Source organism: Epinephelus moara, chromosome 9, assembly GCF_006386435.1.
Source record: "Epinephelus moara isolate mb chromosome 9, YSFRI_EMoa_1.0, whole genome shotgun sequence".
NCBI lineage: Eukaryota > Metazoa > Chordata > Actinopteri > Perciformes > Serranidae > Epinephelus > Epinephelus moara.
The window spans coordinates 5,150,177-5,164,908 of record NC_065514.1 but is presented as its reverse complement, the minus strand read 5'-3'; the positions used below and the strand labels follow the sequence as shown (position 1 = coordinate 5,164,908).

At 43.5% G+C, this 14,732-nt stretch overlaps 1 protein-coding gene across 4 annotated transcripts in view; it reads left to right on the top strand.

The window, feature by feature from the left end:
- Window positions 1–2,527: 2,527 nt before the first annotated feature.
- mctp1b (multiple C2 domains, transmembrane 1b) overlaps window positions 2,528–14,732 on the top strand; it is a 45,621-nt gene continuing 33,416 nt past the window's right edge. For all 4 annotated transcript variants that reach the window (XM_050052598.1, XM_050052597.1, XM_050052596.1 and 1 more), the window contains exon 1: window positions 2,528–3,192. In XM_050052598.1, the coding sequence (XP_049908555.1) occupies window positions 2,695–3,192 (498 nt within the window). In that variant the 5' untranslated portion in view covers window positions 2,528–2,694. The remainder of the gene's footprint in view (window positions 3,193–14,732) is intronic.

Genomic DNA, 14,732 nt, shown 5'->3' with positions numbered 1-14,732 from the left:
CCCGGCTGTATCTACGCTAACGGCTAATATGCTAACTATTATTTTTATGTCACTAGTCACTTGAAACAAATTTAGGACGATAGGAGACGGGTTGAAATAAACCGAAATTTCCATTTAATCACAGGAGAAGTGTGAATGCAGCAGTACACGTAGAGAAAAGTTACAAAGTCATGACACTTACACAGCAGTACCCAAACTTTTCTAACATGAGCCTACATAAGCTTGTGGTCACCAGTGTCCTGCATGGAGCTGACATCCTGGAAGACAACATGTAATACTGCACCATCCTCGCCACCCGCATGTTAGCACTCAAAATTAGCTGAAAATAATTGTAAGTGCTGTTTAAAAATGTTTAGTTTAAAAAAATGTGCACGATGCATCACCGAGTTCATATTTAAATAAATGTTGATGTATAAAAGGTAGAATGTACGATTGCAAAGGTTGAACTGAAGGCATCAGTTCATTGTTTACTCACTTGTATTTCTGTAGTGGAACTAATGATGACTGTCAGGTCAGGTGTGCTGCTACGGCAGAATTAGCTGTGGGACCGTGTGTAGTGCATGTCTGAGGCCGAAGTGGACGGTCAGAGAGATGTCTGAAGGACTTTAAGAGCTTTGGGAAACTGCTTTAACAAATACTGCCAAACTGCACTGGTTTTGTGAGAGGACATCTCTCATATTTAAAACTCCAGTCTACTCGAGCATTACCGCGGGGAGGGAGACTGCTGTCTGACGGCTCTGTAGCACCTACTAGTGGCGGGAGGCTGCATGACAGTTAAGCAGCCTTGTACGTGAATAAAACACTAACTGGTTTAACCGACTAATATTTCTGCTGCCGACTAGCGAGGGGGCGGACGTTTAATCGCATCCCTAATTGTACGTGTTGCAGGTATCAAATTCAAACTGAATTTACAAAAAATAAATAAATAATTAGCAGTTTGAACGTCAAATATTTTGTCTCTGCACTGTATCCAGTTAAATATAGGTCAGACAGGATTTGTAAATCACTGCATTCTGTGTTATTTACATTTTTCACATCGTCCCGACTTTTTTGGAACTGGTTCTAAGGGGGCGATCACACAGAGATGAAACGCTAGAAGCGCGACGCCAGTAAAACAATTGTTTTACTATGATACGGCACATCTGACCGGCGTTCAAGCGTCTTTTCAAACGGGCGTTTTTCCGGCGTCTTTTTAGACGCGCGTTTTTGTAGACACTTCTTTTTAGATGCTGAAAAGTTAAAATATTTTCAACTTTTTTGAGCATCAGACGCCAGTAGCTAGCGTGCATTGAATAAGCGCTTCCAGTGTTTCAAGCGTCTTTGAAGCGTCCGCGTCTCTAGTGTCTCATTTCTGTGTGATCGCCCCCCTAAGTGTGATCTGTTAGGACGCCAACGTCCTCGCTCCCCTCCTCCTCTGTTAAATGGTATCTCCCAGGCGCACTACGTCATCAAACCATGTGATGTTTGGTATTGCCGGATTCAGGAAGCTCTCGACTTTTCAAAAATAACATTGTTTTTCTTTTATTTATTATGTATTTCGCACCAGAGCAGCCTAAACACACAAAGTCCAAAATCGCGATGAGTGGTGACAAGTCATGTCATGCCGTTTTTCGACGGGAAAAGTTAAAGGATTACTCGCGATCTTATGTGGAGCTGTTAGCGGGGACTTAGCTGTTTTATAAAAGGTAAGAGTCTCACTCCTACCACTATTTTTGGCTGAGATATACCGTCTAGAAAGTGGGATCATAACTTTCACGTTTCATATGGCTTTATTTGGTGATATTTTATGGTGTTTCTGTGTCATAAACAACATCAGCTATCATAATCACACCTGATTTCAATAAGGTACAATGTTTGAAGCTGGCTGAGTGTTGTTTGATCACTGATAGTACTGTTTTGAAGCCGCGTGAGCGCTCTTGTCATTTGGAGCTCCGCCTGGATCTTTTCATGGAAAAACACTGTAGAATGGTCATACTTTGAGCAATCTTCTTCAAATTTGAAACAAATGTTCATTGATAGTGTGCCTACAGTCCCACAGTGTCATTTACCTGCTCAGATGAAGCAACAGAGAGTTATTCATCCTGAAAAACATTTTTTACTTTATTTTAGGCAAAATCTTCAAGTTGTTGCTGACTTCAGAGGCCCATTACTCTGTCTCTGTATCACCTAGAGTGTTTCTGACACTTTCACAAGAAACTTCAGAGAGTTTTCTTTCTGACAAGACCTCATGCATGCTTGTAGTCAGAGCGGTTCAGACGCTACAGTCATTTTAATTTGGGTATGTCATTTTAGGCGTTTTTGCTACAAAATGGGGGTGGAGTAGAGGTTAAAGCTGTTGTTATCCATTTTTTTTGCTCTTGCAACATATAAAGATGCACATATTTAGATCAAGGAGGCCCCTTTTTGTTAAGGGGGGCGAGGGGGCTTTTCATGGACCCGGTGTGTCTAAACCCTGTGTACGGCCCTGCTGCTATCTTCACTGCCTGGTGTAAATATTTCCATGGAAAAGGGGCTGGACGACCCCGACTACAGGCGGAGGAGCCAGGAACATGGCTGGTGTTTGTGTCCGTGTGTGAGAGTTTCTCTGGGTGTAATGCAGCTGAACAGACCCGACACAGACTGCGGTAAGTTCGTCGGTACATCGGGGGTCCGTCCATCGGTGTGACCGCCTGTGAGCTCGGAGCAGAGGCGGGGATGGAGCGGAGCGAGGAGGACGAGAATGAGAGCAGCTCGTCCCAACAACACAACACGATGTGGAAACAGTTTCAAGCCAAAGCCAAGCCGCTGCTCAGCCCCAAGCTGGGCTCCAGAGAGCCGGAGGAGAAGAAGGAGAGAGGCATGTGGATGTTCAAGAAGATGAAGCGGAAGGAACACGTCGTCCTGGACCGGGTGATCTCCTCCTCTCAGCCCGACCTGCTCTTCTCTTCTCAGGTGGATGGAGACGCCAAGGAGGCTCAGCTCTGCGGCAAAGCGCCCGGAGGCGGCTCCGGGCTCGGCCGGGAGAAGCTGCCGTCCTCCTCCAAGAAGCCCACGGTGGCTTACCTGGTGCAGTCCCACCACAAGAGCTCCTCGCTCGGGTCAGCGGGGTTGGAGAGGCTGGAGAGGCTGGCCGAGCCACCGGGCGGCAGCAGCGGAGGAGGAGAGGCGGCAACAGCTGCAGCAGCGGCTGAGACACAGCTGGAGGAACAGCCGGTGAGCTCCTACCTGTCAGATGCTGAAGTTTGACCTCTAATACAACACCTGTCTGCACGAAAACTTTCTTAATTGGTAATTTGATCACAGCTTAATGATGTTAGGACACTTTTTAACTCGGGCTGGGTGCAGTGTGTTTGCAGGAAATGCACACAGACACTAACTAGGAATATAAAGATAAATAGATTTATTACAGACAAATTAAATGCACATTTTATCTAAAGTAAAATGCATCAAAATTACAATGCAGTGACACAGAAGGACAAGGGAAGGGGAAAAATCAATACAGCATAGTATCGCGATATTTCTATATTTTGTGCGACAATATCTAAAATATATGGATATCGATTTAAAAAAAAAAAAAAAAATGAAATTATAAACATTATAAATACAAATTAAACTTTTGCTAGCCCACTAGAATAAAAAAAATGTATTGCTTTTTCATTCCGCGATACAATTTGCTGCAATAAAAATGATTAAGTGACATGAACAGACTGAAAACTATTTTAGGGACTGTTCGTTGTTCATTAGATGTGGAGGGGGAGGTTCGTCAAATAATTTTTAAGCACTGGGGAGGGACTTATGTTTTCATTTTGCCTTAGCAGAGGGGTATACTAATTTAAATGGTTGTATTTTGGATTTATTTTACCGTAGATTTAAAAAAGAAAAGCGAGTAGCTGGAACCAGAAAACAGTTTATTGTTTGTACTCAATACATTTAAAAATTATAAATATATATTCTCAAATTTCAGTTTTACATAAAGGAAACGTGTAAACAAACTAAGGTAGATAAACAACCGACTATCACAAAACAAGAAAAACAACAAAATAAATAGATTTAAAAAAGCTGCCAGACATTTTTAGGTATCACACGACTACACTAAGGGACAGTCGTACATTTAGGATTAATTGTTTACCTGTGCACATTGAAGCCCAGAGTCTTCACTGAGTTGAATCTCAATTACAGAGAGAGTTTATTAATAAAGATGAGCTCTGACTCATCCTGTGAAATCTGAAATCCAGATCCATATATAGTATAAATAGAGACGAATCGCTGTGCTAACCACCGTTCTGGGGGGAAACCCTGCAGTGTTGACACTCACATGTGACAGAGGAGGCGGGGCCCTGCACATCTCAGCAGGAAAACAACATGCAGGACGTGTGCAGAGAATGTGCATAAAACAGATCCATGTGAAGCTGAGACCAGTCTAACTGTTGGGTGTGTTGCTCTACAAATAAACTATTAAACTAACAACTCGTTAAAGTAAAGCAGCTAATATAATCCTGCACTGTTAACTGTCTTTAATCCCACAGACCATAAACGTTACGCACACTTGTAGGACGGTAAAAACAAACTTTAAACTCGATAAAAAGTAGGGCATGCCTTTTATTTTGTAATAACAAGGCCTGAAATCAGGATTGTTGCCAGGGTTGAAAGTGAATGCAGGACGGCGATCAAAGCACTATGTCCCAATTCTAACTGAGATGTGAGTTTGTAAATTCACACGGGAAAATAGAGCAACTAGGTTCTTAAAGCTGTATCATGTTTGGTTTTTGAGAATGTTGTTGCCTGTTTGAGTTAGTTTATTTATCCTTTTGGAAGCTGTCTTTGTGCTTTGGCTCACAGTGCAGTGTGCAAAGGAAATGGAGGAGCATACAGCTGGAAACTGTTAAGGCTAATTGTGGATGATGAGTCAGCTTCAAGAACAAATGTATGGTTTATAACCTTATTTACATCTAAACACAACAAGATGTGTTTACTTCATAAACAGAACAGAAACTGTGTTATTAGTTAGATTAGAAGTGAGATCAACTTACAGTGTGTTGTGCACATGGCTCATTGTAGTGGTGCTCGACGCCATTGCCAGAAAAATATTGGCACTATATGAATCTGCAAACCAAGGAAATGCTGCATGTTATTATAAAGCAGATACACTAGTCCTTTCTACGCAGAGATCACGCTGTAGGGCCGCTACAAAGTCCCTTCTTTACGCCGCCTTCGCATTCCAACACAAAGCCAAACAACCGCAGCATCATGTCACTCCAGTGTGTAATTTTAGACAGCACCCCGGCATGGCAGAATCTAAAGAGGTGTGACAGGCGTGACGTTTAACACAACATCTTCGGCGTCTAGTGTGACATATCAGGGCTGGGCGACATAACAGCTATGTGTAAAGCCTGATTTATGGTCTGTTGGACTAGGGGCTCATCCTACTCTCCAATGTGCTATGTGTGAGCTCAGTCCTGCGTGTTCTTTAATGAAGCAATAGGAGAAGATATTCGGTCTCAGTTAATGTANTCTGCGTCGCCTCGACGTGTAGTTACATTTTTTGGGAGGTGCACGCCAGGCTATGCCGGGGGCTACGGCGAGCCTCCTGCGTAGCCACGTACCCTACGACGTAGGTACGTCGTTGATTTAACACAGGACCATAAATAAGGCATTACAGAGTTTGTATTGTATGTAATTCAACTTGCTATTATTGCTATAATGTAATAGTCATGCACTTGCGTAGTATGTGGTTATACTTGGGTTGTTGGCTCAAGGGCGCCCTCTCTCAGAGGTGGTAGGTAAATGCCACTGCAGGCGTTGCCAGGTTATGAGCGACGTGCCCAAGGTGAGTTGTCGAGCAATGTGAGCACATGTGCACTGTGAGTGATGGAAATGTAACTGGAGTGAGTTGCGAGTGGGTTGTTGCACTTCTTGAGTGATAAAGTGTCCAGATAGCGGCTTTATGCACTTTACGAAACAGCTAGCTCGCCTCTGTGCTAAAATAATGTTCTTTTGTAGCGTGCTATGTGTGAGCTGCCTGTAACGAGCCAACTGTATGACTGACCAGTACATATCCTGTTCCGGACGGCAAGCCTCACAGCTCCACCCCTCTCAACAGTCAGAGAGACACAGAGCTGCTCCTCTGTTTAATCTCTCTGTTCATTAGTTCACAGTGTGACATCGGTCTACATGTTGCACGTGCTACGCTAAATCACTCTGTGAGATGGATGAAGTCACCGCAGTAGCACACGTGCAGTACGGCGCTGTGCTGCTAGTTTGTGTGTGAGGTGGATCATAGCGTGGCGCCGTTCATCTTGGTAGTTGTAGTCTGTTGTGTGATATTGAGACAGCGACAGATGTGTTTTAAAAATGCAGCGACAACAGACGTTTCATATACAAGACGTGACAAAGTGTCTCTCGCTGTGCATAAATAATATTTCAATCATTTTCCAGCACTAGATTTATTTGAAAGACCAGATGGAGACAACTTTTTAACCGCCCGCACAAAGATTTTTAATTGTTTCAAACCTACTTGATAATTTTATACTCATATTATAGTTTAGTGTCCTGTGCTGCAAACCTTGAAACCTCTGTAGCTCCAGTGCTGTGTGCAAAAAGTTAACGTACAGCCCTGCTATTTATTTCATATCATTTTCATTTACACGTTGTGCAGCTGTATATTTTCAAACAGGGAATAAAATCCCTGTCTTTGCTTTTTATTTTGATCACAGTTTAAGGGCATCATAAAGAACTTGGTGACAGAGACATGTGCTTGTTTTTCTTGAGAGGCCACATCGTTCGCGTAGGTGTTGTATTGTTGTGGAATTTTGTATTATATGTTGTATTTTAAATGCCCTTTGATTGGCTGCTACCTGTGCAGGTCTCTCTTGTAAAAGAGATTTCCTATCTCAAAGGGACGCTCTGGTAAAATAAAGGCTAAACTTTAACATTTTAGTGTCCCAGTAAGACATGACAGTGACCCAGGATGCACTGCAGCACCACGACCCTGAGACATCGTTAATCTGATCATTACACCTGTGTGAAACTTCAGAGCATGCTCCTCTAGCAGAGTCTGCAGCCTGCAGGACTCACAGAGCAAAGAAGAAAAAGGATTTTAGAAGTGTTACAGTGGATTAAAAATAAACCTCACGGCACCACCTTTCTTGTGAGTACAACTGGCAGATGCCCAAGTATGTTTAGGAGGGGAGGAGGTACAAAGTCGAGTGCTGGAGCATTTTGGAGAGGCCCAGCTGGCGTAAAGTTTTTGGTCCTTCACAAACTGCAGAGAGATGAAGTAGCTGAGAGGATGAAGCTCAGATAGACTCTGCAGGAAAGGAAATGGCCTCCATGTCGGGGGAGATTGTGAGATAAAGATTTATTTTTGCCAGTCACCATTACCGTCAGTGTGGGAGCAGCAACACAGAAAGCAGACGCTGGATTTTGTCTTTGGAAACAAATGGAGATGCATTCCGCAGAGCCCTCAGGTGCAGTACAAATACTGTATTCATATTTTTGGAGGGTTGTAGTAGTAGACGAGAGATAAAATAACTTTTTTGCCTGGAGCCTTTTTAGGTTCCCTCTGGGACTGTGAGAAGCTGCATGTCTCTACCTGTGCTGACCTGCATGTGTCACATTTTCAGGCATTGTGTGGACGGAGGCTGCAGGATTTTTCATTTGAAGTCTGCATTGTGACTCATGCACACAACCTCTCTGCACACCAGTGTCTTTGTGAATGATGCAGAACAGACACAGCTACAGAGAATACAAGTTTACAAGTCATTAATTCACACACTGAGCAGAGGTTATTGAGCAGGGTGAGATTTGTTGTGAGGCTTTTATTGATAGGGACGCTGTCTGATTGGCTATAGAGGATGTGTCACTTATTGAGTTCCCACTGTGCCAAGCCGCTGACTAAGCCGCAGCTCGTGTGCTTAAAGGCTGAGAGTAATTACAAATAACTGACAGGCCAGGTAATATTGTCAAGAACTATTTGTTTCTCTTTGTGTGTGTGCAGTCAGTCTAACAGCTCATGTAATATTCATGCTTGTCAAGTGATTTTAGTTTTATTAGTTCAGGGTATTTGTTCAGTCAGAGCATGTGAGTTTTGCATAATAAAATTTAAGGAATTGCTTCTGTAATTTATCATCCCAACCGCTACTAGGCTACCAAAAGTACCTCAAAATACTTAATTTATATAGGAATTAAAAGCTAATAAATCTTTATATATTAATTTCCATCCATCCATTTTGATCTGCTTATCCTGGGCCGGGTCATAGGGCCAGCAGGCCAAGCAAAGCACCCGAGACGTCCCTCTCCCCAGCAACGCTTTCCAGCTCCTCCTCCCAAGGCATTCCCAGGTCAGATGAGATATGTAATCTCTCCAGCATGTTCTGGGTCTGCCCCGGGGCCTCCTACCAGTGGGACGTGCCCAGAACACCTCTAACAGGAGGTGCCCAGGAGTTATCTTGATCAGATGCCCGAACCACCTCAACTGACCCCTTTCAACGCAAAGGAGCAGCGGCTCTACTCTGAGCTCCCTTCCGATGTCCGAGCTCCTCACCCTATTTCTAAGGCTGAGCCCAGGCACCCCACGGAGGAAACTCATTTCAGCCATTTGTATCCACGATCTCATTCTTTCGGTCACTACCCAGAGCTCATGACCATAGGTGAGGGTTGGGACGTAGATGGACCAGTAAATCGAAAGCCTGGGTGGGTGTTGGCCTCCACCAGGGTCGTCCCTTGTCACGATTCTGTTTGTGATATTCATGGACAGGATCTTGAGGTGCAGGCGGTGGGAAGAAGAGGTCCACTTTGGGAACCTCAGAATGGCGTCTCTTCTTTTTGCAGATGATGTAGTTCTGTTGGCTTCATCACATTGTGACCCCCAGCATGCACTGGGGCAGTATGAGGATCAGCACCTCCAAATCTGAGGCCATGGCTCTCTGCCAGAAACCAACGGATTGTCCCCTCCAAGTTGGGAGAGAGTTATTGCCTCAAGCGAAGGAGTTCAAGTATCTCGGGGTCTTGTTCATGAGTGAGGGTAGAATATATTAATTTATAATATATTTAAAAACCACTGGCTGGTGAAGTGAATAAATTTGATCATCATGTTATGATACAATGTTCTACTGGGAAACCTTGGGCCCTGGCATTCATGTGGGTGCCACTTGACCTTCTCCACACACCCAAACACCGTGACAGTCCAAGTACCCTACATCATGGCAATGGCACTTCCCGATGGCAGTGGCCCCTCAGCAGGACAATGTGACATGCCACACCACAAAAACTGCGCAGGAATGGCCCGAGGAACTTGACAAAGAGCTCTGGTGTACACCTGGTCTCCAAATTCCTCAGATTGTAATCTGATCAAGCATCTGTGGGATGTGCTGATACATTAGAGGTACCCTGATCCACGGTGAGGCCACCTTGGATTGGATTGAGTGCGTCAAGTGACATCAGCATGAATTGGTGCGTATAGCTAGCAAGCGGCACTGCTCATTCAGTGTTTGCCACTAGCAACGATGCCCTGACCTAGGGCTGGGCGATCATACGATCTCAATTAGGGATCGCGATAAAATTTTGATCAATTTCAATTATCAGCATGGGGCGTTTTGAATTGATATCATATGGCAAAAGTAAGCACAACAACAGCATATCATAGTCTGCCGGCTACTGTATGCCATGCAGGCAGGATACGCCCACTTCTCATTGTAAGCGTGGCTACAGTTGGAACGGAAGGTAAACAGAGAGAGAAGTTGGAAAAAGGAGAAAAAATGAGTGAAACTGAAGTCGAGGACGGCGAAAATAATGCAGAACGTGAAAGCGACATCACTATATCATCCGGAACTGAAGATATTGTTGGAAAAAAAAGGTAACGCGACGTCAGTTGTGTGGAAGTGGTGTGGATACCTCAAAAGTGACAAGGAGCATAGAAGCCGGTCTGCAAAATATGCCGGCGGTTGGTACCAACCAGGTCGGGAAACACCACAAACCTTTTCAATCACCTGAGACGGCACCATCCCAGTGACCACACAGAGAGTCTAACTATGCGGCCTCAAGTTGCCCCGACTCCACACACACAGCCTAGCAAGACCCCTTCGTGTGCTGTTGGCGTTGCTAGCGGCAGCTTAGCAAAACAACAGTCTATCCAGTCGTGTTTTGCAGCCACAGAGGGTATGCCCCACATGTTTACTTACTTTACTTACTTACTTTATTTTTGTACTGCCTCAACAGACATTTGAGATTATTATTATTGTATGATATATATGATATATGATTTTTAAATTGTTTAAAAATGTTGTTTACAAAATCAAAAAATGTAAAATATAGTGAAAACTGACTATTCACTTAGTTTGCACTTGTTTGAAAACATAATTATATGATGCTGTAAAAGCTTAAGAGTGCTGCTCTCAATTTTCTTTTGCCAGTTGTGGGTCCTGCTGCTCTCTTGACCAGTGGAGGGCAATTCATTCATACAATGTGAGAGTGTAATATGAATCCTATGTCTGCATGAAGACCTTAAAAACATTTTGTTCTCAATATTGGAAAGGCATATTATTTAGTGATTTATGTTATTAAACTTTTATTGTTAAGTTTCAGTGAATCTCTTGTTTCTTCAAGCTCCAATCAGGATGTTCCCCGAACTGGCAGAATCAGCAAAAACTACATATCGTGATAAAAATCGAGATCGATCAATATGAAAAAATATATCGTGATAACATTTTTTGCCATATGGCCCAGCCCTACCCTGACCCGTCCCTGTGGAAACACTGTGCCCACCCTTTGAACTTCCTCTCTTGCCCTGGAGCTTCATCAGCTCACATCTCTCTCGTCCAGAGGCCTAGACCCCTGCTCCATAGCCCAAACCAATCAAGGGAGGGCAATTGATCATGGACTCTGTTACAAACACAAGGTTTGCAACTAGCTTTCTGGGGTGGCAGTAGCTCAGTCCATAGAGACTTGGGTTGGGAACCGGAGGGTCGCCTGTTCGAGTCCCCGTCCGGACCAAAATATGGAGCGTGGACTGGTGGCTGGAGAGGTGCCAGTTCACCTGCTGGACACTGCCGAGGTGCCCTTGAGCAAGGCATCAAACCCCCCAACCGCCTGGGGCGCCTCACCAAGGGCAGCCCCCTCACCCTGACATCTCTCCACTTTGTGCATGTATAGGTCCTGTTTGTGCATGTGTGTGTCTTTCGGACCTGTGTGTAATTGACAAACAAGAGTGAAAGCATTGAATTTCCCCTCAGGGGGATTAATGAAGGAAATAAACTTAAACTTAAAACTTGTTCTCCCCTCAATTTTTAGCCACAAACCCCCATTATCATTATTAGCCATGTCATCCCTGTTAGCTCTGTAAGCACTGTTAACAGTGTCAGCATGGCGAGTGGTGCTAAAACAGTGAAAGGGCAACTTCACCCCTTTTCAAAATTCATACATGTTATTCCTGTGGTCTAAGACAGATATTAGAAGATATTAGTAAACATGAACAACTCTCTCCCAAATCCAAAAATTAGAGTGCTAAAACTCAAATGTGTGATGTCATAGAGTATTACGCCTGGAGCTGCTCCATAGACAATGCATGGGTAGCCACCATATTTACACAACAAAGCTATCCTGATGGTGGGAGGACGTTACCAGATGTTATCGCTACCAGCTAGGAACTGTGCCGAATCGTACAAAAGGAGCAATTACACTTAGTGGATAGTAAAAAAGCACATAGATCATGTTGGGGGACGTAGACAAAGTGTGTATGGAAAGAAACGGAAATGATTTAAGAGGCAACGGTCATGACATCATCATGTGTATTTTGACTAAACAAATGATTTTTGGTATTAGTTTCTATGATTTTACAGTCGTTCCTTCACATGCTGCTGCTGCTTATCTAATAGTCCTCAGGTCCCTTTCAGGTCTTGTCTTTAATTGATTAATTTATCAGGTTTGATAAGGTTTTCCTGACCTCTCAGACCTCTAACTTGGACTTCATTCACCCCTTTAGAAGCTGATTCAGCAACTGTGTCCAAAACCGTTTTTATCTTCTTTGAAAATGGAAAAATATGGATAATTATCTGCAGTGTCATTATCGTAAGTATCAAACAGGAACATGAGGAGGCTTTAAGGTCTTTATTTGAGGACAGTGACTGACCTTAACTTGTGTCCTGTCGTGTCCTCTGATCTGACCCTCCAGTACTGCCTGCCTGTCAGTCAGGCTTACTCCACTGGAAGTGAAGGATTATAGTCGAGCCAACCAGCACGGTTCCTCCTCTTCCTCCCTCCCACTTACCTCTTGCTTCTTTCATTCAGCTGTTGCACCGACTGTATGACTGAACCGACTGAACCGACCACAGGCTGTTTTCTTGGGAGATATTTACAGAAGTTTGTTTCCTGCCAATCTGGACGTACCTTAGAAGACTCCTCAGTTTCTCTCCCACATAGCTTCTCTATTTCGTGAAGAGTCCCTGCTCCTCCTCACCTCATCTGCATCACCCCCCACCCCCTCCTCGACCCTGGATCTCTTTATCAGCGAGGGCCCGGTGGCAGAGTCCCATCTTGCGATCCGAAGGTTACTCCGCTGTGCTTCCTGGGATGAATCCTTCTCTCTGGCCCCCACATGTCGACGGCTGCTGTCGGTGAGCATCATCACGCTGTGTTTGATCCCTGTCTGGATAATGGACTCGGTGGAGTGCAGATTTTTCTCAGCTCTGTCTGAGGTTCAGGTTACATTTAACTGAAGCTCACTGCAAAGTAACATATTGAGAAGTTTTTAGGCTTTTTTATTTAGTTGAGAGTTGTAGTGAAAGTAGAAAACTTCACAGATATTCAGGTGGAAAACTAAGTACAATCCCTCAAGTATTTGGATTGTACTTCACCAGTATTTCCAATCTCTGCTGCTTCATACTTGTGCTCCACTATCTCAGAGAGAAATATTGTCCATTTTACCCACCTACATTTATTTGATAGGATGTTAATTCAAGATATAAAACGAAATATGATGTATTATTACAAGTTAAGGTTAAACTTTATTGATCCCCAGTATATTAACTCATTTAAATGAGCTCCACCATTGTTGGCAATCAGCTGTTGATGCCCCCACCCCGCTTACGTCAGGTATAAACTGTGCCTTTGACCAACATGAAAATATGGCGCTATCTTCAGTCGTGGCTCTAAAGCGGTGGTCCTATGTCGCACAGTGAGAGAGGTTCAAGGACGGTTGTTGTCACGGTCTTGGGATAAAATTCTGACAGTGTTAGAAACTCGAGATCTCAGTGTGTCACTGCTGTTACAACCTTTTTCCACTAACCAACCGAAAGAAACGCAGCATGAAATAACGCACTGGCGCTAAACCCAAACAAATGTGTGGGTTTCCAGCAAAGAGGAAAACCTTGTGGAGTTGTGGCAGCAGAAGCCTCACCTGTATGACACAACAGTTTGTATGATATACAATGAATTAGCGCCCCATGAATGACATTACGTCGTTTACATACAGTTATGTAATTACGGAAAAGGCACAGAGGTTAGGTTTAGGAAAAGAGACATGGTCATAAGAACAGCCTGCACAAATAGATTTTAATTCTGTGGGAAAAATTCATTCATATATCCATTATCTGTAACCTCTTAAGGGTGGTGGTGGGGGCTGGAGCTTATCCCAGCTGACCTGTGGGAAACAATGCCGATTATAATAAGCTCCGAATCCGTAACAGCATCACACCTGTTTTTAGTATTTTACTTCCCCACACAATTTCTAGCAAAAACACCAATAAACATCACAACATGCAACAACAAACCGACAAACAACCTGCAAAATCCTGGCGGGACTGGTTTCTACACTTTGTTAATACTGCTACTGCCAAAAACTGCAGTTCCTCTAATGGCCACTAGAGGCTGGCTCCAAGAGCGAGTCAATCCCCATAGAAACTCATTTTAAAATGGCCAACTTTACAGCAGAAATAAACATGTTTACAGCCTGGTACACAAGATGATTTTTGTCTTTATATCTGATTTGAATGTTCATGACAACTGTACAGGGTGAATTTTTATATAACTCGCCTGTTTACATTTTGTTAAAGCTTAAAGTTATACATAATTTAAGGTGTGGTCGCTTTGAGTGACAGACTGTCTATGAGGTGTCACTGCAGTCTGTGAGGCAGATCTACCCCTCGCTCCTCCACAGCTCCACCCTAGCATCAAAATTTGGTCTCTTCTGGCTCCAAAAGTCCAAGATGCCAACGGCCGAGTCCACAAACCAATGGGTGACGTCACAGTAGCTACATCCATTATATTATACAGTCTGTGCTTATGAGTGACACATGATTGAAGCGTGTCAACAGTCAACAGTCATGTGTCCAGAGTCAATGTCAGATCTACAGTATATAACAGATGGAGTCTGTCAGTGTCAGATGAATTAAAGTTACAGCACCAGTGTGACCTGATGGATGTTTACAGGCAGGTCAGATCTGACTGGGTCAATACTCATATTATGTGTGTGTGCGGTGACCCAGACTGGGATCAGGGATCAGGCTGTATGTCTACATGTGTACACTGATCAGTTTCTGCTTTTTGTTCAGTCTGTATGAGGTCTAGGGATGTCACGATTATAGATTTTCTTGGTACGATTATTGTCAGAGAAATAATCACGGTTTTACGATTATCACGATTATTATGCATTAATTAATTTCACACTATAAATGTGTAAAATCACATGAACACTCCTTATAGATCTTTAAGTTTCATTTATTTCCATGTGCTCCTGCTTTTTCTTTTATCTCTCAACACAA